Source organism: Lipotes vexillifer, unplaced genomic scaffold, assembly GCF_000442215.2.
Source record: "Lipotes vexillifer unplaced genomic scaffold, Lipotes_vexillifer_v1.1 scaffold2116, whole genome shotgun sequence".
Classification (NCBI taxonomy): domain Eukaryota; kingdom Metazoa; phylum Chordata; class Mammalia; order Artiodactyla; family Lipotidae; genus Lipotes; species Lipotes vexillifer.
Genome location: NW_006791713.1, coordinates 385,739 through 410,578, shown reverse-complemented (window position 1 = coordinate 410,578; position 24,840 = coordinate 385,739). Strand labels below are relative to the sequence as shown.

At 42.9% G+C, this 24,840-nt stretch overlaps 1 protein-coding gene across 1 annotated transcript; it reads left to right on the top strand.

Annotated features, from left to right (window-relative positions):
- The first annotated feature begins 14,710 nt into the window (after positions 1–14,710).
- SAP18 (Sin3A associated protein 18) lies at positions 14,711–19,518 on the top strand. Its single transcript, XM_007464506.1, has 4 exons — positions 14,711–14,847; positions 14,978–15,087; positions 18,916–19,038; positions 19,294–19,518. The coding sequence occupies exons 1-4, from the start codon at positions 14,719–14,721 to the stop codon at positions 19,448–19,450; spliced, it is 519 nt and encodes a 172-aa protein (XP_007464568.1). The 5' UTR covers positions 14,711–14,718; the 3' UTR covers positions 19,451–19,518.
- The last annotated feature ends 5,322 nt before the right edge of the window (positions 19,519–24,840 follow it).

The window sequence follows — 24,840 nt, the reverse complement described above, 5'->3', positions numbered from 1 at the left end:
GAGGGAGGGACAGGGCACCTCAAGTTCTTCTGACATCAAAGCCCAGGGGAGCCTCCTGCATCACAGGGTCAGGCAGATCTGAAACCTAAGGGGCGAGACAATCCACAGCTGCTGATTTAGCATACAGGTAGCTCTACTCCCAAGCCAAGTGTTCTCTGTTTAAGATGAGAATGTTAACGTGTGGGCATCACAGTTTCAAGGGAGACATCTGAATGTGTGTGTGTATTTATATTTTTACATATAAAAAACTATATATATAATGTATATTTTCTAGAAAGTGCAAGCAAATTTCTAAAGGCAGGAAAAAAAGTGTTTCCAGGCAGCCTCTCCAGTCCTGGCAAGCATGGTACAGCCTTCCGTGGGGCACACGCTCCTCTCTGAGGGCCTGTGGGTGCCCCGCGGGGTGAGTCCTGCATTAAGTCCGGGTTTGGACCTGCCTTGTGTGCTCTTGGACAGTTCCTGAGCTGCGATGACAAGGATGCCAAGGGAAGGCGTCTTGAGCCGCCCTCGCTGGGACCCTGCCTGCATTCTTGGGCTCCCAGCCGGGACGCAGGGTCTCCACACCTGAAAGAAAAAGGAAGGAGAGTCGTGTAACTTCGCAAGGTTTTTGTGAGCCGTCCATGCACTAGTTCACGAGAAGTGCTGAGCCCTCACAGATGAGTAAATTGGAGAAAACTTGGCCAGAAATCCTAGCCCTGTGGTTGCCTAACCGCCAGTTGCTAAGAGCAGGGAGGGCCAAGCACCTGGTGCCCACACCTCTGGGCTTGTCCCCGCCGTGTCCCAGCCCACATCTCTCCTTAGGGCTCACCTGCAGGTCTTAGCATTTACTCCACCAGCTTTTCTCCTTCTTCTTGGTGTCACCCCCTCCTCCTGGGCAGGTTTCATGGGAAGGTCAGGATCTAAGACGATGGAAAGGGCTTTGACGGTCCCATGTGGCCTTCACTCCAGCTGGCAGGCAGCACAGCAGACGGAGCTGGGGGAGACAGCAGGAGCCCCCTCTTCTTCCACAGCCAGGGGAGGAGGCCAAGTGCATGGACCTTGGGGACCACAGAAACCTAAGGACTCAGGACAAAACAGGCGTAAAAAGAATGGGGAGGAATTGTGTGAAAATGGCTAAGCCACGTCAATCCCTGCAAAACTGCCAGAAAAATTCTCATTTGATGAAACAGCAGAGTAACTATTCCTTCTGTTCTGTACAGTGGGAAGGTGCATTTCACTCAACGGGACACAAAAATAAACTTTAAAGAAGAAAAAAGACACTGCACAGCATGAGCGAGCTGCTTCTGAAGGAGGCCCCTCCCGCTGCCATCACACACAGGACCCAGAGAACTTGCGCTCTGTAAAGTTCCATTCAGGGTGCTCGTCCTGACTGAACTCCCACAGCACCCCAGCCTGTACCACCTCCCCACCCCCTTTCCAGCACTGAGCTCCAGGCCCAGCTTCACCAGTCATGCTCCCACTGGTACCAGTCAGTGTGCTTTAGGAAGGAGGTCTGAGGGCCCTATGCAGAGAGCGTTTGTCTGGCTTTGGGATCAGAGCAATGCCAGCCTCATAATAAGAGTTGGGAAGTGTTCTACTTTCTGGAAACATTTGTGTAGAGTTGGTCTTATTTCTTCCTTAAATGGATGGAAGAATACAGCAGTGGAACCATGTAGGCCTAGAGTTTTCTATATGTAATAAGACATTCCTTCTCTTTTAAGAGGCTTTTATATCCTTCTGAGTGAGTATTCATCCACTTACTTAAACAGTAATTGAACTAGAACTGCTACATGCTTTGGGCCACATTGAAGGTCTCCAACTCAACAGTGTTAGAACCCAACTGAAGTGACACGGGCTCAACTTCTGAGGCACCTTAAAAAGCTCATTGGTCTCTAGATTGTTTGTGAGCTATTTTTGTTATGTAGTCTTACAGAAGACATGAGGATTGGCTGAAAACAGCTACAATTCAGCACTCTATAACAGTTTAAAACCCAGATACCTGGCCAAGAGGCATATGAAAAGATGCTCAACATCACTAATCACTAGGTAAATGAAAATCTAAGCCATAATAAGATATCACTTTAATAGTGGGTGACCACTATTAAAACAAAACAAAACGAAATGAACGTGGGCTGTGGATCATTTGGGCATGCTCCCTCTACCTTTCTCTAGCTCACTGGTATCTCCCAGAGAAGAGTTTATATGCTTGTCTGGAGTCCCAGTTTTTGCAACTGCTGCCCAGGGGACACATCCAGATAGCCTGGCTCTGGTGACCAGTGGGGCTTACACTTGCAGTCCCACAGGGCTGTATACATTGCATTCTTTTAAAAGCTGCTGCCTGAGGGTCTGGCTTCCAGTCAGCCTGAATCCAGGTGCTGAGACCCTCCCCTTTGGGACACTGGCAGGTCTTGGCACACACCTTTTACTGGGAGCAAGTAAAAATATCATAGGCTGTTTGAGCTGCATGTAAATCAATGAACTGAGAACACACCCTCATGCCCTATACAAAAATAAACTCAACATAGCTTAAAGACTTAAATATAAGACATGACACGGTAAAACTCCTAGAAGAAAACATAGGCAAAACATTCTCTTACATAAGTTGTACCAATGTTTTCTTAGGTCAGTCTGCCAACCCAATAGAAATAAAAGCAAAAATAAACGAATGGGACCTAATCAAACTTACAAGCTTTTGTACAGCAAAGGAAACCGTAAACAAAATGAAAAGGCAACCTACAGACTGGGAGAAAATATTTGCAAATGATATGACTGACAAAGTATTAATTTCCAAGATACACAAACAGCTCATACAATTCAACAACAACACAACAACAACAAACAACCCAATCAAAAAATGGGTAGAAGGGCTTCTCTGGTGGCGCAGTGGTTGAGAATCCTCCTGCCAATGCAGGGGACACGGGTTCGAGCCCTGGTCTGGGAAGATCCCACATGCTGTGGAGCAACAAAGCCCATGAGCCACAACTACTGAGCCCATGTGCTGCAACTACTGAAGCCTGCGTGCCTAGAGCCCGTGCTCCACAACAAGAGAAGCCACCGCAATGAGAAGCCCGTGCACCGCAACGAAGAGTAGCCCCGCTTGCCACAACTAGAGATAGCTTGTGTGCAGCAACAAAGACCCAATGCAGCCAAAAAGAAAGAAAGAAAGAAAGAAAGAAAGAAAAAAAAAGAAAGAAAACAAAACAAAACCCTCCTTTATTAAAAAAAAAAAAAAACCACACAAAAAATTTCATCTACTTAGTTCTTGCCTGTGCATTTTCTAGGCAGGCATTTAAAAAACACAACAACAAAAAAAACAATGGGCAGAAGACCTAAATAGACATTTCTCCAAAGAAGACATACAAATGGCCAACAGGCATGTGAAAAGGTACTCAACATTGCTAATTATTAGAGAAATGGAAATCAAAACTACAATGAGTTGCCACCTCACACTGGTCAGAATGGCCATCATTAAAAAATCTACAGGGGCTTCCCTGGTGGCACAGTGGTTAAGAATCTGCCTGCCAACGCAGGGGACGTGGGTTCAAGCCCTGGTCTGGGAAGATCCCACATGCTGCAGAGCAACTAAGCCTGTGAGCCACAACTACTGAGCCTGTGAGCCACAACTACTAAGCCTATGTGACACAACTACTGAAGCCTGTGCGCCTAGAGTCCATGCTCTGCAACGAGAGGCCACCATGAGAAGCCTGTGCACTGCAACAAAGAGCAGTCCCCTCTTGCCGCAACTAGAGAAAGCCTGCGCATAGCAATGAAGACAATGCAGCCAAAAATAAAAATAAATAAATAAGTTTAAAAAAAATCTACAAATAACAAATGCTGGAGAGGCTGTGGAGAAAAGGGAACACTCCTGCATTGTTGGTGGGAATGTATATTGGTGTAGGCACTGTGGAAAACAGTATAGAGAACAGTATGGAGGTACCTCAAAAAGCTAAAAATAGAGTTGCCATATGATCCAGCAATCTCACTTCTGGACAAATATCTGGACAAAACTATAATTCAAAAAGATACATGCACCCCGAGGTTCACAGCAGCACTATTTACAATAGGTAAGACACGGAAACAACCTAAATGTCCATTGACAGATGAATGGATAAAGAAGATGTGGTACATACATACAATGGAATACTACTCAGCCATAAAAAAGAATGAAATAATGCTATTTGCAGCAACATGGATAGACCTAGAGATTATCATACTAGGTGAAGTAGGTCAGAAAGAGAAAGACAAATACCATATGATATCACTTATATGTGGTATGACATGATATCACTTTTATGTGGTACGACACATATAATGACACAAACGAACTTATCTACGAAACAGAAACAGACATACAGACATAGAGAACAGACTTGTGGTTGCCAAGGGGGAGGGGTGTGGGGGGAGGGATTGTTTGGGAGTTTGGGATTAGCAGATGCAAACTATTATATATAAAATGCATAAACAACAAGGTCCTACTGTAGAGCACACGGAACTATATTCAATATCCTGTGATAAACCATAATAGAAAAGAATATGAAAAAGAATGTATATATATGTATAACTGAATCACTTTGCTGTACAGCAGAAATTAATTTACACAGCATTGTAAGTCAACTATACTTGAATAAAAAAAATAATAAGCTGTTTGGACAAGCACAAGATTTGAGAGACAACCAAGAGCTGGGGCAGGGTTGAATGACAAATTTCACCTCCAGCACGAGGCCGTTCCTTCAAGACTGGGAGAGGTAGTTGTTTTATCTACTGTATAGAAACCAACACAGAAAGTCAAGCAAAATGAAGAAACAGAGGAATATGTTCCGAATGAAAAAATAAGATAAAATCTCCGAAGAAACTTAATGAAACGGAGATAAGTAATTTACCCGATAAAAAGTTAAAACTAATGGTCATAAAGATGCTTACTGAAATGAAAACAATAGATGAACACAGTGAAAATTTCAACAGAGAGATAGAAAATATAAGAAAGTACCAAACAGAAGTAAAAGAGCTGAAGAATATAATAACTGAAAAATACACTTAAGGGTTCAACAGCAGACAAGATGAAGCAGTAGAAAGAATCAGTGAACATGAAGACAAGACAGTGAAACTCAAATCAGAGCCGCAAATAGAAGGAGAAAAATAACTTGTTGCATACAAGGGAACCCCCATAAGACTATCAGCAGATTTTTCAGCAGAAGAAAACTTTTCAGGCCAGGAGGGAGTGTCATGATATATTCAAAGAGCTGAAAGGGGAAAAAACTTGCAACCAAGAATACTCCACCTGACAAAGTTATCATTCAGAATTGAAGGATAAAGAGTTTTCCAGAAAGCAAAAGCTCAAAGAGTTCATCACCATTAAACTAGCCTTAAAAGAAATGTTAAAGGGGCTTCTTTAAGCTGGAAAGAAAGCTGTAAGACATTGAGGAAATCGAGAAAACAATCTCATTTACAATTGCATCAAAAAGAATAAAATACCTAGGAATAAATTCAACCTAGGAGGTCAAAGACCTACATACTGAAAACTATAAGACATTCAGAAAAGAAATTGAAGAAGACACAGCTAAATGGAAAAATATTCTATGCTCATGGATTAATATTGTTAAAATATCCATACTACCCAAAGCAATCCACAGATTAAAAGCAATCCCTATAAAAACCCCAATGGCATTTTTCACAGAAATAGAACAAACAATCCTAAAATTTGTATGAAACCAGAAAAGAGCCTGAAGAGCCAAGCAATCTTGAGAAAGAAAAATAAAGCTGGAGGCATCATGCTCCCTGATTTGCCTATCTGGGATAAATCCCACTTGGTCATAATGTATAACTTTTTATACATTGTTGGATTTGATTTGCTATTATTTGTTAAGGATTTTTGCATCTATGCTTATGAGAAATATTAGTCTGTTGTTTTTCTTTCTTGTAATGTCTTTGTCTGGTTTGGGTATTAGGGTAATGCTGGCCTTACAGAATGAGTTAAGAAGTGTTCTCTCTTCTTCTGTTTTCTGGAAGAGATTGTAGAGAATTTGTATACTTTCTTCCTTAAGCGTTTGGTAGAATTCACCAGTGAACCCATGTGGGCCTGGTGCTTTCTGTTTTAGAAGGTTATTAGTTATTGATTCAATTCATTATAATAGACAAAGGTCTATTCAGATCATCTATTTCTTCTTGTGAGTTTTTATAGAGATTTACTTTTTAAACATTACTTTTAATTTCTAAAAGTAAATATATACTCATAAAAAATGTGGAAAACAAAAAAAGATGGAAATCACAATTATCCATTACTTTCCAACTCAGAAGAATTTGTTAATATTTTTGAATATTTCCTCCCAGAATGTTTGTGTGCATATATTTTAAAAACATAATTGAATTACTTTATTTATAATATTTTATGCTTCCTTTAAATGTAACATTCTATTACCAGCATAGTTTTAGTCATTAAGAACTTTTTTTAAAAAATAAATTTATTTATTTATTTATTAATTATTGGCTGCGCTGGGTCTTGGTTGCTGTGCGCAGGCTTTCTCTAGTTGCAGTGAGCGGGAGCTACTCTTTGTTTCGGTGCGTGGGCTTCTCATTGTGGTGGCTTCTCTGGTTGCGGAGCACGGGCTCTAGGCATGCAGGCTTCAGTAGTTGTGGCACACGGGTTTCAGCAGTTGTGGCACACGGGCTTTAGCAGTTGTGGCACACGGGCTTAGTTGCTCCGTGGCATGTGGGATCTTCCTGGACCAGGGCTCGAAACCATGTCCCCTACATTGGCAGGCGGATTCTTAAACACTGCGCCACCAGGTAAGCCCCATTAAGAACTCTTAATAAACATTTTCCAAATAGAAATGTTAACTTACATAACATACCTATGTTTCAGTTTTCTCATCTGTAAAATAGGTTCAATAATATACACATCTCATAGGACGGTTGTGAAAAATAAATGAGATAATGCATGCAAACATGTGTAAAGTGCCTAGCATGTAGGTTGTTAAAAATGGCCATAAATTCCTCCATCCTATGTGCACGCCCTTTTGTAGTGTCTTAGCTACAAATGACCAGGAAGTAAAGTCTCCTTCTCCACTTCCTTGATTCTGGGCATGGCTTTGTGACTTGCTTTGGCCAACCGAATGAGGCAAAAATGAAGCTGTGTAGCTAATGAGCCAAGTGCTTACTATGCCTTGCAGCTTCTGGTCTGACTCTACTGGAACACTGAGACCACGATGTGAAAGACACATGGCCCAGACAACAGCCACAGCCATCAGCTAGACAGGGAGGTGAAGTACCTTAGACCACCTAACCCCCTTCCTCCAAGCTGAGCTCTCAGATAACCACAATCACACGAGGGAAACCAGGTGAGAGCGGAACTGCCTAGCTGAGACCAGCCCAAATAAAATGGTTGTTACTTTAGCTTCTAGGTTTTCAGGTGGTTGTTACACAGCAATAAAAAGATAACTGATACAGTGATGATTAAATACTATTATTACTGCCATATAAATCTAAAAGGTGAGACTATGATACTGGGATACTTATCTAAGCACTTTAAAATGTCTTTAAGCATTCAGCACATATTTTACTGTCTCGTATATATAAAGCAGAGTCTTAATATTCAGGCCATGGTGGACATCAATACCACAAAGAAATCTATTCACATACATTTCCTAATCCCAAATAACTAACAAATAAATTACTGGAGATCTTTCTTCATGTGTAACCTTTTTTTTTTAAAATATTTTTTGGGGACTTCCCTGGTGGCCCGGTGGTTAAGACTCCATGCTCCCAATGCAGGCGGCCCGGGTTCGATCCCTGGTCAGGGAACTAGATCCCGCATACCACAATTAAAAGATCTTGCATGCCTCAACTAAGACCCAGTGTAGCCAAATAAATAAAAGAATAAATAAATATTTTTAAAAAACACCATTTCCCACATTAAAATAAAAAATAAAAATATTTTTTAAATTTTATTTTATTTTTCTTGGCTGTGCCGCTTCCCAGGCATGAAGATCCCAACCAGGGACTGATCACACGCCCTGTGCAGTGGAAGCATGAAGTCTTAACCACTGGACCATCTTAATCCCAAGATTAGTACATCTTTATTTGAATGTGCAGGGTGGTGAACTGGCAGAAATGTATAATTAAGTAATTATGGCAGCAATGCTATTTTTTTCATGAAGTTTTTGTCCCCCTTGCCTCATTGCAAAACGAAAACAGAATCTACAAGATGATGATGGTGATTACAATGGCTCACATTTGTTGAGTGCTTAGTATATATAGTATATATAGCAAACATTATGCCAACTATTTTAGATGCATTTATTCCTCAAAACAGGTTATTTGGTATTCTGTTATCCTAATATGGATCAGGAATCTGAGTTGGAGCAGTTAAGTGATTCAAGATTAACCAGCTAGCAACTGACTGAGCTGAAGTTTAAACTTAAGATCTATCCAACTTCAGAGCCTAAGCTTTTTAAGCATTAATTAAGCTTTTTAGTTGCCTTCCACAACTTGTTTCTGGTAAATACACTGTTGACACTCTGCAGACTCTTGAGGAATAGCATATCTGTTTAAAAATCACTTTCAGGGGGCTTCCCTGGTGGCGCAGTTGTTAATAATCCGCCTGCTAATGCCAGGAACAAGGGTTCGAGCCCTGGTCCTGGAAGATCCCACATGCCGTGGAGCAACTAAGCCTGTGCGCCACAACCACTGATCCTGTGCTCTAGAGCCTGCAAGCCACAACTACTGAGCCTGCCTGCCACAACTACTGAAGCCCGCGCACCTAGAGCCCGTGCTCCTCAACGAGAGAAGCCACCGCAATGAGAGGTCCATGTACCGCAATGAAGAGTAGCCCCTGCTCGCCGCAACTAGAGAAAACCTGCGTGCAACAATGAAGACCCAACACAGCCAGAAATAAAATAAATTTATATAAAAAATAATTTTCAATCTAATCATTTAAATGCTTAAAACAGGAGGTCACTTAAAAAAGTGAGAGATATTTCAACTCTCTGAAAAGCAAATGTGACCCGTCATTCTGTTCCATTGGCTTAAAATGTACTGTAAATGAGATGGTTCTGAGAACCAGGGAAGGGCTTAAAAAGTGGACTCCCAAATCCCATACCTCAGAGTGTGTTGTAGTGGGAGTAGCCTTTAAAAAACGCTACCAACCGCCCCGAGCTGTAATGCGAAGAATAACTAGAGATGACACAGCAAGACCACTTAGGAACATCAGGACTGGTTCATGGCAGCACTGCTTGTAGTGCTAATGCCAAGCAGGCACGTATGCTCATTTGTAAAAAATACACTTTTTAGGGTAATATAAAACAACCTATCTTCTCAGTAATAATTATACTGCTTCTAGGCTTAATTCTTCTAGGAGTGGTTATGGAAATGCATATATTTTTTTCTACTCTTGGTAACAAGCAGATGCTTTACTGAGAGTGTTTACATACACCTTTTTCTGAAATAGAAACCCATAAATAAATATTGTGCTTATAAATGCCATACACCTGGTCTCCCACAGATGTACATGAAGGAAAAATTTGAAAAGTTTAATAATGCCCCCAGAGAGGTTCAAATTTACAATCCACAACTTTTATCAAGAGTCAGAAAATTCTATAAAAAATATATTCTATTAAATCTTTTCCAGAAACATGTTTTGTACATATTCATGAATGCCTATTTTCCTGCCACCAGAAGCTGTCCTTAACCTCAGCATCAGAAATAGCCATGAAGCTATAGTCACTGACTAAGGAGTATTCTGTAAAACTTCACATTACATATTTCTGATTTTAATTAGGATAATTGACCTTTCTCTCAATTTGAAATGCCGGAATATGTAAAAGAAAGAGGGAGAAAAGGAAAAGTGAAGAAAGCTTGATGACCTATTTTTACATACCTCAAATGTTCACTCTTTAAAAAAGTTTTGCGGTAAAATATATATAACATAAAATGTATGATTTTAACTGTTTTTAGGTGTACAATTCAGTAACAGTTAAGTATATTCATAATGTTGTGCAACCACCACCACTGTCCTTTTCCAGAAATTTTCATTGTCCCAAACAGAAACTCTGTACCCACTAAATAATAACTCCTCAGTCCCATCTCCTGCCAGGCCCAGGTAACCTCTATTCTACTTTTTGTACCTATGAAGTTGTCAATTATAGGTGCCTCATATAAGTGGAATCATACAATATTTGCTCCTTTGTGTCTGGATTATTTCACTTGGCATAATGTTTTCAAGGTTCATCACTATGGTGGCAAGTACCAGTATTTACTTCCTTTTTAAAAAAAATTTATTTTTTTTTTGCTGTGTTGGGTCTTCGTTGCTGCACGCAGGCTTTCTCTAGTTGCGGAGAACGAGGGCTACTCTTCATTTTGGTGCGCGGGCTTCTCACTTGCAGTGGCTTCTCTTGTTGCAAAGCACAGCCTCTAGGCACGCAGGCTTCAGTAGTTGTGGCATGTGGGCTCAGTAGTTGTGGCACACGGACTTAGTTACTCTGAGGCATGTGGCATCTTCCCGGACCAGGGATCGAACCTGTGTCCCCTGCATTGGCAGGCGGATTTTTAACCACTGTGCCACCAGGGAAGTCCACTTCATTCCTTTTTGAGGCTGCATAATATTCCATAGTATTTATATCCATTCATCTGTTGACACTTAGTTATTTCCACTTTTTGACTATTGTGAACAATGCTGCTATGAACATTGGTGTTCAAATAGCTGTTTCAGTCCCTGCTTTCAATTCTTTTCAGTATATACCTGGAAGTGTAATACTCATTTGAGTAAATTCTAAAGAAAAAGAGAACGGATGCATATACTTAAATATTAAAACGTGTGTTCAGAGCTGGACCTAGAAGGCCAAGTTAGGTGGATTGAGGGATGCCTGAAAAACTACCTTCACTGTTCTATAGTAAAACTATAGTTCCACTGACTCAAGGTATTGGGAAATTCTGTTTTGATGAGAGCTTATTATTTGGAAAGGTTCAAAATGAGAGCTTATATCTAAGAAACTAAACCTCCCCAATATCACCAATAAAAGGTTGTGAGGTTTATTTTCAGTTTCAATGTTTTCCCTTTAACTGATTGACTAGAGTGCCCTCATGTGTCTGTATTTTTATACTACGGTGGTTTTGAAAAAGATTTAATATTGGAATCAGAACTGGGGAGGAAATTTAAGTATCATGCTTTAAAAAGTTGAATGCATGCAAGGTCCCATCCCTAACCACCTTAAAAAAATTTTTTTTTTTACAGTGATGTAAATCACACGCATAAAAGACGACCTAAAATGCATAGCTACAATGTAAAGAATGAAAAACCACGCCGCTTTTAGTGAGAAAGAGTAGTACGTTACTAGTGCCTTAGAAACTCCCTGGATGCCCTTCAAAATTGCATGAAGCTTACTCTCAGAGGTAACACTGTCCTGAATTTAGTGTTTTCATCCCCTTGCTTCTCGTTATAGTTTTAACACTTGTGTTTGCTTCCCTATATAGTATTTTTTTTGGGGGGGGTGCATTCCTATTTTTGAAGTTTTCATAAATTGAATCTTATTGTGTTTTCTGTGACTTGCTTTGTTTATACTACCTTTTCAAAAAGCATGTTGATTCATTCGTTCACTTTCAAGTCTTTATGGTACTCCACTTTATAAACAGTCTTCATAGACATTCAGATTATTTCTAGTTATTATGAATAAAGATGTTAGAACATTATTCAACATGGTGCCTGGTGCTCATGTGTAACAGTTCCCCTAGAGTATACTGATAGGAGTGCAATAGATGAGTCTTAAGGGGTGCACATATCTAGTCTTTCTAGGTAATGCCGGTTTTTCCAAAGTGGATGAGAGTAGCCCATAATAATTCCCTTTCCTCCAAATCCTTGCCAGCACTTGGTCATCAGACTTTTACATTCCCGCCAATCTAGTAGAGTGAAATGTTATCTCACTGTGGTTTAAATGTGCATTATGATTATTCATGAGGTTGGGCATCTTTTCCATGTTTCCATGTAATCTGTGTTTTCTCTCCTATGAAATGCCTATCATGTCTTTCCCCACTTTTCTATTGGATTGTCTTTTCCTTACTGATTCATAGGCATCCGTTTTTTCTTTAAGGTGCTATTTTTGAAAAATAGCAAGAAATAACATTCATGGAGAAGAGTATGCACAACACGAAAGCACTGTGTATAAAGAATAATTTTAAATCAAACAACTGAGTAACCACCACCTAGGTCAAAAAATAGAATGTTCTCAACACTCCAGAAGCGCCTCCTCTGACCCTCCACGATCACAGTCCCCTCCTTTGCTCGGAGGTAACTACCATTCTGACTTTTGTAGTAATTACTTCATTGCTTTTCTCTTTATAATTACATCACCTGGAAATGCACCCTGAACAACACAGTTTAGTACTGCCTACTTCTGGATGTTAAAATGGATTCCCACAGTAAATATTCCTTTGTCTTTGGCTTCGTATACCCATAACTATGTTTGCGAATTTCATGCTGTTTCATGTAGCTACTAGTTGGCCAAAAAATTCCTTCGTTTTTAAGCAAAAATAAAAGACACATTTTTCATTTTCACCAAGAACTTTATTGAACAACCTATTCACCCTTTTGTTCCACTACCTCCTGCCATTTTTCAGGCAACTTCATAATTCCATCTTCCCAAAACTTTTTATCTTTTTGAGCAAAGAACTTTTCTGGGTGCCTTTCACAGTATTCCAGGGAATTGAAAGTTTTTCCATTAAGAGAATTTTGTAAAGACCAAAATAAATGGAAATCCGAAGGTGCAATCAATGTCTGGTGAAAACAGTGGATGAATCAGAAGTTCCCAGCCAGGCTGTAACAGTTTTTGCCTGGTCATCAAAGATACATGCAGCCTTGCATTATGCTGAGGGAAGAGTATGCATTTTCTGTTGACTAATTCCAGGCGCTTTTCTTCGAGTGCTCCTTTCAGTTGGTCTAATTGGGAGCAGTAGTTGTTGAAATTGTTTGGTTTTTCTGTAATGAGCTCATAATAGAGGACTCCCTTCTATTCCCACCATATACACAACATCACCTTCTTTGGATGAACTCCGGTGATGTTGGTGTGGTTGGAGGTGGTTCATTTCGCTTGCCCCACAATCTCTTCCGTTCCACATTATTGTACATTATCTGCTTTTTATCGCCCGTCACAATTTGTTTTAAAAACGGAACGTTTTCGTTATCTTTAAGTAGAGAATCGCATGCGGAAATATGGTCAGTAATGTGTCTTTCGCTTAACTTATGTGGAACCCAAACATCAAAGCGATTCGCATAACCCAGCTGGTGCAAAGGATATTCAACGCTTGATCTGGATATTTTGAGTATGCTGTCTATCTCCCGCGTGGTATAACGTTGATTGTCCTCCATTAATGTCTCAATTTGATTGCTATCAACTTCAACTGGTCTAACCCGAGCGAGGAATTTTACAAACCATTTTTGACACGTTCGATCCGTCACAGCACCGTCTCCACACGCTGCACAAATCTTTTTGTGCGTTTCAGCTGCATTTTTACCTTTCTTGAAATAATAAAGCATAACATGCCGAAAATATTGCATTTTTTCCTTCCATCTTCGACAGTAAGATGGCTACACAAAAATTCACCAATTTTTATGTCTTTTTTTAATTGCACGTTGATATGATAGCTGTCACATACAATCTACCAAAACTTTCCAATGAAGTGAAAGACAACTAGGTACTGCCACAGGCAGCTTACCGGGAAAAACGAACGAAGGTCTTGGCCACCGCAACAGTCCGTTCGTCCTGGTTGCCGTATGTCACCCACTGCTGTTGGGTAGTTGTGCTGCTGCACGGTCTACCACAATTCACTTAAGTATCGTCGCCTTAGACACTTGGGGAGGTTTCCAGACTTCGTCCTTATTAACGACGCCGCCAGGAATATTCCTGTAGCGTCTCCGGGTGTCCTTGAGCCAGGTTTTCTCTAGAACAAATACCACAGAGCGCAATTGTTAGATCGCACGTACACGCACCTTCACCTCTGCTTCACGACCCTCAGCCGCCCAGAGTGGGCGCACGGCCTACGCCGCCGCCAGTGTCAGAGGATCCCCGCGGTCCACCCACGACGCAGGTCAGAGCGTCTCATTTCCGCCAAGCCGGCGAGCGCAGTGCGTCTAAAATCCAACCAGCCTACGCCAGTCCCTGTGGTTTTAACGCGTCCCCGGCTTAGCACTGCGCCCGAACGCCTTCTGTGTTGACCGGACACCTGGATTCCTCCGTTTTAAAGCACTTGCCCAACTCTTCTGCCCACTTCCCACCGGGATGTCTGTGCTTTTCTCCAGGAGTCCTTGGGCCTCCCGCACACTAGCTTTCCAGCCACCACACGCCTCTCGGGCGTCTCCTCCGGGCCTGCGGCTTGTTTCTCTGAGATGTCTTTTTCTTTTTTTTTTTTTTCACTTTAGTCAGATTTGCCAGCCTTCTCCAGTTAGCGCTTGTAGTACCACGCATCCCACCCCTTGGCCGTGAAGGCAGCCCACGGTTATTCCCAGCGCGCGCTCACCCTTACCTTCCGTAGCCCGGCGTCCGCCTCCCTCAAGCAGCCCCTCCGCGCGCGCCCGCCCCTCAGCGTCTAGCCCGCTACGCCGGCGCCCGCCCTTTCCCGGGACGCAGCGCGCAGGCGCGCCCGCCGGGCCCCCCCCGCACCGCACCGCCTAGTGCGCCTGCGCCGAGAGACGCCCCGCCCCCCCACGCCGGTCGTCTATAAATTCTCGAGCGTCTTCTCGCGAGAGCCTTGGTTCTCATGCTCGCTGTTGGGGTCGGAGGTCAGGGCGAGCGTCTAGCGGGCCGCAGGAGGAAGATGGCGGTGGAGTCGCGCGTTACTCAGGAGGAGATTAAGAAGGAGCCCGAGAAGCCCATCGATAGGGAGAAGGTGCGGGTCTAGAGAGGTAGAGGGGGCCCCGGGGCGGAGGGGCGGCCGGGTGGGGGAGGCCGTGCGCGGGTGGAGGGGAAGGAAGGGGCCGCGCTCGCCGCCGCCTGACTCTCGCCTCTCCCGCCCCCAGACCTGCCCGCTGTTGCTGCGCGTCTTCACCACCAACAACGGCCGCCACCACCGCATGGACGAGTTCTCCCGCGGAAACGTGCCGTCCAGTGAGCTGCAGATCTACACCTGGTGAGTCAGGGCCTGGCGTTGGGGCGGGGGTCGCTGGGGGCCCGCCTGCCGCGTTTTCAGTTCCTCCAGCGCTCGGGGCCTCTGGGCACAACTCGCGGGAAGTCGGGGTCTCAGCTGTTGGAGAAATGGGTATTTGCTTATCTTGTGGCGCTTTTACGTCTGAGGTTGAAACTTTTTGGGTTGTAAAGAATTGAGCCAAGGTTGCTGTCTCTGTCTTGGCTGCTTGGTACGAAAGTGACACGTAGGTCGTTCAGTGCGGTAGCCGCCCCTAAACTTGGTCGAGTTTGTGATGCTAGAATAACATGGGGAGGGGGAGTGGCGCTGTTGGGTGATATTTGTCGTCCTCGTAGAGCGTCTGCAAATAATACTAAGCCTTAGGTGTCGTAGCATGGGAAAAACAGGACCGGGTGGTTTTTGTTGTGGTGCTTAATGGAGCAGCTTTTGATGTGTGTTTCCTGAAGACCTGCCCCTGAGCGTTTTCCCCTCAAGCGTACCTTTCCTACCCCGCGTCTGACTAGGAGCATCACATACAGCAAGCTGCATGCAGCTCCTTGGTTGGACATTACCGTGGCTTTTTAGTAGCAGTAAAAGGTGTATAATTTTAAAAAATACACCTATTGTGGTAAAATATATATTTGCCATTTTAATTGTTTAAGGGTACGATTTGATGCCATTAAATATATTCACATTGTGCAACCATTACCACTATTTACAAAACTTTTAAATTCCCCCCAGCAGAAATTCTGTACCCAGTAAGCAGTAACAATGGGAATTCCTCCCTTACCCCAGTTCCTGGTAGACACTCCTCTATGTCTATATGAATATGCCTATTCCAAGTACTTCGTATAAGTGCTCTCATATCGGATTTGTACTGTTGTGTCTGGCTTATTTCACTTAATGTTTGCAAGGTTCATGGTTTAGTATATAACAAAAAGTCATTCTTTCTTAGGGTTGAATAATAGTTCATTGGAAGGATGTGCTACATTTTGTCTGTCCACTTGTCTGTTGATGAACACTTCAGGGGTTGTTTCCACCTTTCAGCGAGATTTATGTAGTATGATTCTAGTTAAGTATTGTTCCAGGATAAAAGTTCAGGAGGGTTGATTTAACTTATAGGGAAGAACTGTTATCAATAGATTGATGAACACCTCTGTTCAGATGTTAAAAGTCTATATTTCCTCCAACAAATTAAGAGTTCCTATTTGCCAGGTGCTTTGCTTAGACCCAGAGGGTATAAAGAGGGTACTGCCCCTCTCTAGAGTAAACACAATCTCAGAGAGAAAGCAGATGAAATAAATGCTAATTAAGACTTTAGGGTGGAGATGGCAGGGTGAGATTGTTCCACAGACTCTCTACTCTCAATCAAGAAAGAAATTACAAAAATTTCCTGTCCTAAACTGTCCTGTCCATAAACTGCAACCAAACTAGGAAAGACAACCTTATGTTATACCTCAAAATGGTGGCTAAAGAAAGACAGGATGGTTGGTGAGGGGTAGCACAGAGCCCTGCTGCCACTCCCAGAAGCAGTAATGAGGCAAGATTGGGAATTCTCACTTTGTACAAGTAGACTGAGGGGCCAAAGTAGGAGGCCTTAAGACAAGTCAAGGAAAAAGGAGTGAGGTCCAGAGGAGCCCAGCAGAAGCTAGTTGAGTTTGCTAATGTCCAAGGCACTGTGTGGAGCTGTGGGAATACCCACACAGGAGTGATACATCCTATGCTTGGGTGACCACTAAACAGGTTATGGGAAGAGAATTATGTAGATCACTGTAACGGTTCGATCAGAAAAACAGACCAATAGGAGTTATAAAGAGATTTATAGCGAAGAATTGGTTCACACAATTGTGGGGACTGCTTAGGTACCTAAGTCCCTAGTCTGTGGAGCATAACCTGTGGTGCAGGTTATAATGAAGGGCAGGCTGGAACTCTGCCGCATAAGCTGCTGAATTTCTTCAGGGAAGTCAGTAGCTCTGCTCTGAAGGCCTTTTCAACTGATTGCATGAGGCCCACTCATTGATTAAAAGGGTTTACTCAGATTATCTAGGATAATCTGTCATAAAGTCGACTGATTATAGACTTTAATCCCATCTAAAGAACACCTTACACAACACCTACCTTAGTGTTTGAATAACTAGGGGCTGTAGCTTCTCGAAATTGACACATAAAACTGACCCTCACAGTCACCTAGCAAAGGCTTCAACCCTGAGAGAGCTCTTGCATTTGTCGCCTGTGTACTCACCTTTTAGACTGCTAATCAGAAAGCAACACTTGGCACTGCAACTGTTGGTTTGGGGAGAGTCCTCAGCAGGTGGGAAGCTTGTGGAGGACTCCCACTGTTCAGGACTGACAAAAGGTGTGAAACAAATTCCCCACGTTCATTATGAGCAAGATGACAATATGTGGGAAATGTGGGAAAGGACGAGAGTCCTTTCTGGTACGTAAGTATACACTGTACATACCAGGGAATAATTGACACAGAATAAACATCATTAGAATGTCAGGTTAAAAAAAAAAAGTTGAGATGAGCTGGAAGCAACATACAGAGATTTGAATAATGAGAGGTTGAAATACAGCTGTGATGGTGGAGATGGAGAAAAAAATAGATTTGATCCGTCTTTTGTCTGTGCCACGTGGCATGTGGGATCTTAGGTTCCCGACCAGGGATTGACCCTGCACCTACAGCAGTGGAAGCGTGGAGTCTTAACCACTGGACCGCCAGGGAAGTCCAGTTTGATCTGTCTTTAGGAGGTAGAAACAACAAGATAGAGATGGGAAGAACTGAACAATGCTTAGGTTTGTGACCTGGGCATCTAAGTGGATGACGGTAGTTTTGAGGGTAATATGAGAGGGAGGGCATGTTTTGCGTGGGACACTGTTGAGTTCTGTCACGGGCATATTGAGGATTCAGCAGCAGTAGAGAACAGAAGTCGATGTGGTCATCGTGGATGTTTTTGTTCTCACTGCAGTTGAAGCCATGGTTCCACTTGAGATGGTATAAATAGGCTGCAGAGTTAAAGCTAGATGATGTCTTGGGTGTTTCATTCCCTGCTCGATGCTGTCCATTGGAATTGTCATCTTTACAGGTGCCTTGTGTCCAGGGTCATTGTATAGCACTCTGCAGGCCGTGTTGCTTCAAGTTCCAAGTCCTCTGTTTCATGTTCCCAGTTGTCAGGGAAGAAAACAATTCAGAAACTTAGACTATTGCTCATAATACAAGATGCTTATATTTTAAAAGGTTTTTCCAGATTGTGCCATATTAGCTCAAGGGACTATATTAAATTCTGAGTTCAAATAGACGTTGGCAGGGCAAGAATATATATTGTGAAAGGAGCCTATGCTTAGTGTTGAAAATTCCATAGGTTTCATTGGCTTTAGGAGTCCATCTATTGTAAAACTCATCAGAACATTGTCTTAGAAAGGAGATGCTAAAATGTAGAAAAGTATGTCTTTGAAATAATGAAAAACAATTATTTTAAGAATTTGGATTAATTTGGACTAGTTATCCTTAAGTGGGTAAATCACTAGGCCAGTGAGATGTTAGATAGCAACAAAAGGTAGCATATGTAATTCTGAAGTCCCTTTTAGCATATTACCAGTCTGACCTTAATTCATGAAAATTTCAAGCACTGAGGCTGGTAAGGGGAATATTTGGGGGCAAATAGTATTAGTGGGTGCTTTGAAATTAACTCAGTTGTAAGACCCTGACAGTTTCTAAGGTAAAGTTGCAATTGAGACACATGTAATTAACTCACTGTGTGTCAGTATCCTTGGTGACATCATTGCTGATTAATCAAATGTAATGTCTTTTTTTCTAAAAAAAAAAAAATTCAGGATGGATGCAACCTTGAAAGAACTGACTAGTTTAGTAAAAGAAGTCTACCCAGAAGCCAGAAAGAAGGGCACACACTTCAATTTTGCAATTGTTTTTACAGATCTTAAAAGGCCTGGCTATCGGTAGGTAACTTTTCATTCTTAATTCCTATAATCTCTTTGATTTCAGTATGTTCTAACTGATAGGCATAATCCCTTCAGTGAATAGTGGAGGGGGAACTACAGATTTATACATCTTAATATCTGGTTTAGATTAATGCAGTACTTACATTTTAACTGTGCTGTAAGATAATGGAGCAAGTCCGGCCCCATGGTCACTTTGTAGCACACACTGGCATTGACCAGCCACCCTTTAACAGTTGGTCTCCTTCCCTGCAGAGTAAAGGAGATTGGCAGCACCATGTCTGGGAGAAAGGGGACTGACGACTCCATGACGCTGCAGTCGCAGAAGTTCCAAATCGGAGACTATCTGGACATAGCAATCACTCCTCCAAATCGGGCACCACCTCCTTCAGGGCGCATGAGGCCATACTGAATTTTATTTACTGTTTCTTGAATTTATTTTCCGTTCAGTTATGTAAAATAAATTTTCGCTTTTTCCTCTTCCCCTTGCCATTAAGCCTTTAAACTCTAAACAAATTGTAATGCATCTATTTAGGAGTTAGATTTGGCTTTGCTGTGGTATGAATATTAATAGAAAGTCCATGTTTCACGGTCTTCTGTAAAATATGAAAAGCGCTCTTAGCATTTTATGTAAAACTGTATTGTTACATATATGTTGCAGTCACTTGGAGTGTGAAAGTTAATGGGGCATGGGTTCAGGGTTTAATTTAGTATTGGGGGTTTATGCTAAGTAGTGGAGTTGGTAGTTTAAGCCCAAATGGGGCAGAACAGGAAAGCCATGAGACTGTATTAAATAGAGCAGGAGTTCGTCGCCCAGAAGGTTGTATGGAGTTGGGAAGAAGACCTTTGGGAAGGTGAGAGGGGCAGCTGAGGCGTTTTGGAACAGTCTGAGCTGAGGCAAGTTGAAGCAGCTGTCTTGTGTTTGAAGGGAGCGGCCTGCCTGCATCAAGGTGTGATGACAAGTTAGAGAAAAGGAGAATGGGTGCCACAGTGAGGCCTTTTTATATTTTAAAAATGGTGAGAATGGGGCATATTCTGAGGGCAGGAAATAGTATAGAGGAGCAAGGGCTAGAACTTAGGGTAAGGATGGAAAGGTTTACCTTGAAGATCTGAAAACGCAGGCAGGAATGAAAGAAGAATCTTAAGATCAAGGGAGGTGGTCAGGGATGAGGCCAAGTTAAGCAGGGGATGTTCACATGCCCTGTTCAGTGCTGGGGCTGACTCGTTTCTGATTTGAGAGGCAGTATGCACAGTGGTTATAACCAGTTGGGCTGAACATTTAAATCCTGGTTACACTAATAGCAACCTTGGACAAGTTACTTGAACCTGTTTTTTTTTTGTTGTTGTTTAAAATTTGTAAAATGGAGGTAACAGCCCACAGGATTGTGAGGACTAATTAAATGTTTGCAAAGGGCTGAGAATAGTGTTTGACATGTAAGAAACAAAGTTAACTATAAAGTAGAGTTCAGTCAGAACGGGTGCCATCTCTTCCACAGCACTGTTACAGTCTCATTTTGAAGTTTATAAACAGTGTGCAGTATATGTGATAAGGCCTATTACCTTTAGTCTGCTGCAGTAGAAAAATTTGAAAAAGTGTACTAGCAAAGTAAAATTGCAGTAATTTGATCTTGTACATACAAAAGCAGCCTTTTAAATCTAATGACTGTAGGATTGGGGTCCCCGGTGCAGTCAGCAGGTGACAGATGCAAGCCTGGAACCCAGATCTAGGGCCTCTTCTCCACTGAAGTTTGCACAAACCCTTAGATTCTTTATTCATTCACACTAGATAGGCTTGAGCTCCTTAAGTCACACAATTAACTTAAACCTAATTTTTTGGAGAAGAGGAGCCACGACTACCTTCCTGTTTGTGGAGAAGATATGTACTGTGCAGATCAAGAAGGCAGGAACTCATTAAAGGACTTTGAAAGCCAACTTTTCATAACGGTGTGAACTCCTACAATGGGGGCTTCGCCTGTAATTCCAGGCGAGTTGAAAATAAAGTGGTTTATTTGCTTGGTTCCAACGTGGATTTTTTTTTTTTTTTTTAGGGAAAATTGGTACATAATATATTAGTCTCAGGTATACAGCATAATTCATTATTTGTATGCGCTACAAACTGATCACCACCACAAGTCTATAGTTACCATCTGTCACCGTACAGTTGACCCCCTTTACCCTTTTGCCCACCCCTGCCCCCCTCACCATTGATAACCAACAATCTGTTCTGTGAGTTTGGTTTTGTCTTGTTGGTTGGTTGGTTTTGTGTTTTGGATTCTACATCTAAGTGAGATCATGTGGTACTTGATATCTTTCTCTAATTCCACTCAGCGTAATGCCCTCTAGGTCCAAGTCGTTGCTAATGGCAAGATTTCCTTCTTTTTTATGGCTGAGTAATATTTCATTGCATGTATGTATGTGTGCCTGTATGTATCTCACAACTTTATCCATTCATCCACCCACAGACCCTTAAGGTTGTTTCCAAACCACAGCTATTATAAATAATTCCTTAGTAAACATGGGGGTGCAGAGAGCTTTTCTCCACACCCTTGCCAACACTTATCTCGTCTTTTTGACAGGTGTCAGGTGTTACTTTTGTGGTTTTGATTTGCATTTCCCTGATTAGTGATGTTGAGCACCTTTCCATGTGTCTGTGGGCCACCTCTATGTCCCAACATGGAATTCTTCCATCAAAAGTACAGTTAAAGAATACCTAATGAATTTGTCATTGAATATAATGCTAAGAATGAAAAGACTTGTACTTGGTCCTTATTCACCTCTGGCTGTGACAGTGCGGCTTTGACTGAGCAGCTGAGCTGTTTCACGGTCGCCGTGACGGCACGTGCTCAGCCTTCAGTGTCCTGACTGCCTCACAGGCTCTTGAAGTGTTTTCCCTTCGGAGGTTGGTATCTTCAGTTTTCTCACAGCGTACAGGAGCTTGGCATTTTCAGCTACTTACCGGATCCTCGGTAGGGAGTCGATGTTAAGTTTATACTTAAATTTTCATTACCATCGTGGGCACTGGCTCAGGGGATGTTTCAGATATCAACTCCGTGTGTGTGCATGTAGGGGCAGCTGTGAAGGGGAAAGAAAGCTGTTAAACTGTTAGGCAAACTCTTGTTACTCTTACGTAGAGCAGAACTCAGCCTACCTGTTTCTATTCTATCACAAACTCCAAACTTAGCTGTTGTGAAATTGAGCAGCTTATAATTTGAGTGCTGAGCTGTGCTGAGGAGCTCGGGTGGTGCCTGACCTCATGTAACCTTCAGCACTGAGGTGCAGGTGGTGGCTACCATTTTCACTTCGGGGGAAGTGGAGGCCTGCTTTAAGTAACAGCTCACAAGTGGGCTGGGAACCTCTAGGTAGACAACAATAGATGACTTGAAACATACGTTTCCAAAAATAGTGTTGTGTTGTCCTCAGCTCACTGCCAGTTGGCTTCCACCCGCTGCACTGGTACTGCTCTTGCTGTGAAGCTGTCCTCTGCATTACAGACTTCTGCCAGGGGACCGTCATCCAGAGTATGTGGGCATGCTTCGGTTTTGGTGCAAACCAAAACACCTGTCTTTTAAAGAAATGATATGGTCATGGTTTCCAGGTTGAGTGTCAGAGCAGCCAGGTGAGGTCTGAGTGTTCTGGTGTGTATTGTATTGCTTACATATAGGCTGTTCTTACAAATTGCTACAGTTCTTGGAACCTGTAATGGAACAAGCTTGAAGGAAGCATATTTATTCTGTTAGGATTAATCATGAACTAGGCAACTCTTCTATGAAGACAGTCATTGATCTCCCCCCCCCCAACCCCCGTAATCCCTAGGAGGAATAAGCTGAAACCTAAAAAGCAATTTTAATAGTAAATACTAAAATAATTTTAATAAGCAAAACCCATCAGCCTGGGAATGTCGTGAGTTTACTCTATAAAGGTGTTCTAATCACACGCGTACCTCAGAACAGTTGAGAAGAGCCAAATGAAAGGGGCCTTAGAGGAGGGCCTGGTGGAGAGGGAATGTTCAATAAACAGCTGTTTTAAAAACAAAGAAGAAAAAAGGCATTTGTAGCCCCCTCACTTCATGCCTTCAGCTGTCAGAATTTCCTGCTCCTACCGACGCTAGCGGGCCAGCCCAGCTGCAGCCAACACCTCCTCAGAAAGTGTCCAGGAGAGGATGAAATTAAGGCAGTTTAAACTATGAATGAGGTGAACCACCTGAGGCATTTCAAAAATCTGCATATACATTATCGGAAACTGTCAGAATCTAGTAGTAGTACTGGCTCCTTCCACGCTTCCAGGGAATAAAACATGGGATGAATGCCATGGGCCTGGGGGTGCAGACAAAACTGACACAGACCCTTCCTCAGAAGGCCGCAGTCTGGTAACAAAAGGTGTAAAATGCCGATGATCAAAGTCGGATTAGAAGGTGTCATGAGAAAGACAAGTTGCTGCTGAGGATGGCATGTGACCTTGTTCAGCGCCTACAGGGGTTGGATTTAGGCTCCCAGTAGATAAAGGGTGTGGCGTGAGCGGAAACGGCAGGAACACCGGAGCACTCACCAGGAGTTTGGCCAGAGATCAGGATGAAGAGGACCATAAAGTGACAAGGGGGGGTGTGGCGGAGGATGGGGGGAGGGAACACAGCCCAGAGGCGGTCAGCAAGGTCTGGGCTGGGAAATGGGATGTGGAAAGAGAAGTCCATCATTAAAGCCTCAGTTTCCTCATCTGAAAAGTCGAAATGCTAGCACCTGTTTGCTAAGAGTTACTTTTTAAGAATTAAATGGGTTAATGAATGTACTTAGAACCATGCCTAGCATACTAAGACCTCAGTAAGTGTTTGATGTTATCACTAACCAGTAAATATTTTAAGTTGGCAGGTACCAGTGTAATAATGAACAAGGCAAGCAAATGAGGTCCTTGACCACATTGACCTTATGGTCCAGTGGGGCAATGGACATTAAATAAATGTACACTCAAATATTCTGTTACAGATTCTACCAAGTACTATAAAGGATAAGAATAGGGTGCTGACTGGGAAAATCGGTAAAATCTTTGATAAAATGACATTTAATCTGAGACCTGAAGCAGATGAGGCAGGACTGTTAAGAGCTTCACGAAACGAGAAAACAAGGAGCTTCTGAATCATTTACCTGAAAAATTGGGGTTAGAGCTGACCTCCGAGCTCTCCCACGTCTCCTGCTGGAACTTCTGTGGCAGCTCCACCTCCGGCCTCTCCCTTTGTGGCTCTGGGTGCACATCTCTGCACATCCAGAAAAATGTGCTGCTCTTCCTAGTAGTTCCCCAAAGTCCCAGAATTGGCTCTCTTGGATATGATGTGGGTCACGTGCCCAATACCAACTGGTCAGGGACCGTGACCCTGCTTGGTTGGTCTTGGAACTGGGCTGAGCTCAGGGAAAATCGGAGCGTTTTCCTTTAAGGGGGTAGGCGTGGCGGGCAGACAAAAACGTCAAGTATCTACAGCATAAGGATGTGAGGGACAGTCAGCTGAGCAGAGTGGGTGGGAGAAGCCATTTGGGCAGAGAGCACGTGTGAAGCCCGGGGCCTGTGAAGCCCGGGGCAGGAAGGAACGGAAGGAGAGGCCGGCTGCCAGCTGGAGCCCAGGTTTTCAGACAAGGGGGGGGCAACTGAGGGCCGAGTCACAGGGGCAGTCCTGGAGGCCACGTTGGGACCCTAGATTCACGTTGAGAGCAGTGGGAAGACACTGAAGGGGTAACATTTGAAGTTCGATAAGCCGGAAGCACCCTAGTTCTGGGGAAACTAAGGTCACAGGAGAGTGGCAAGGGCCACAGGGAAAGA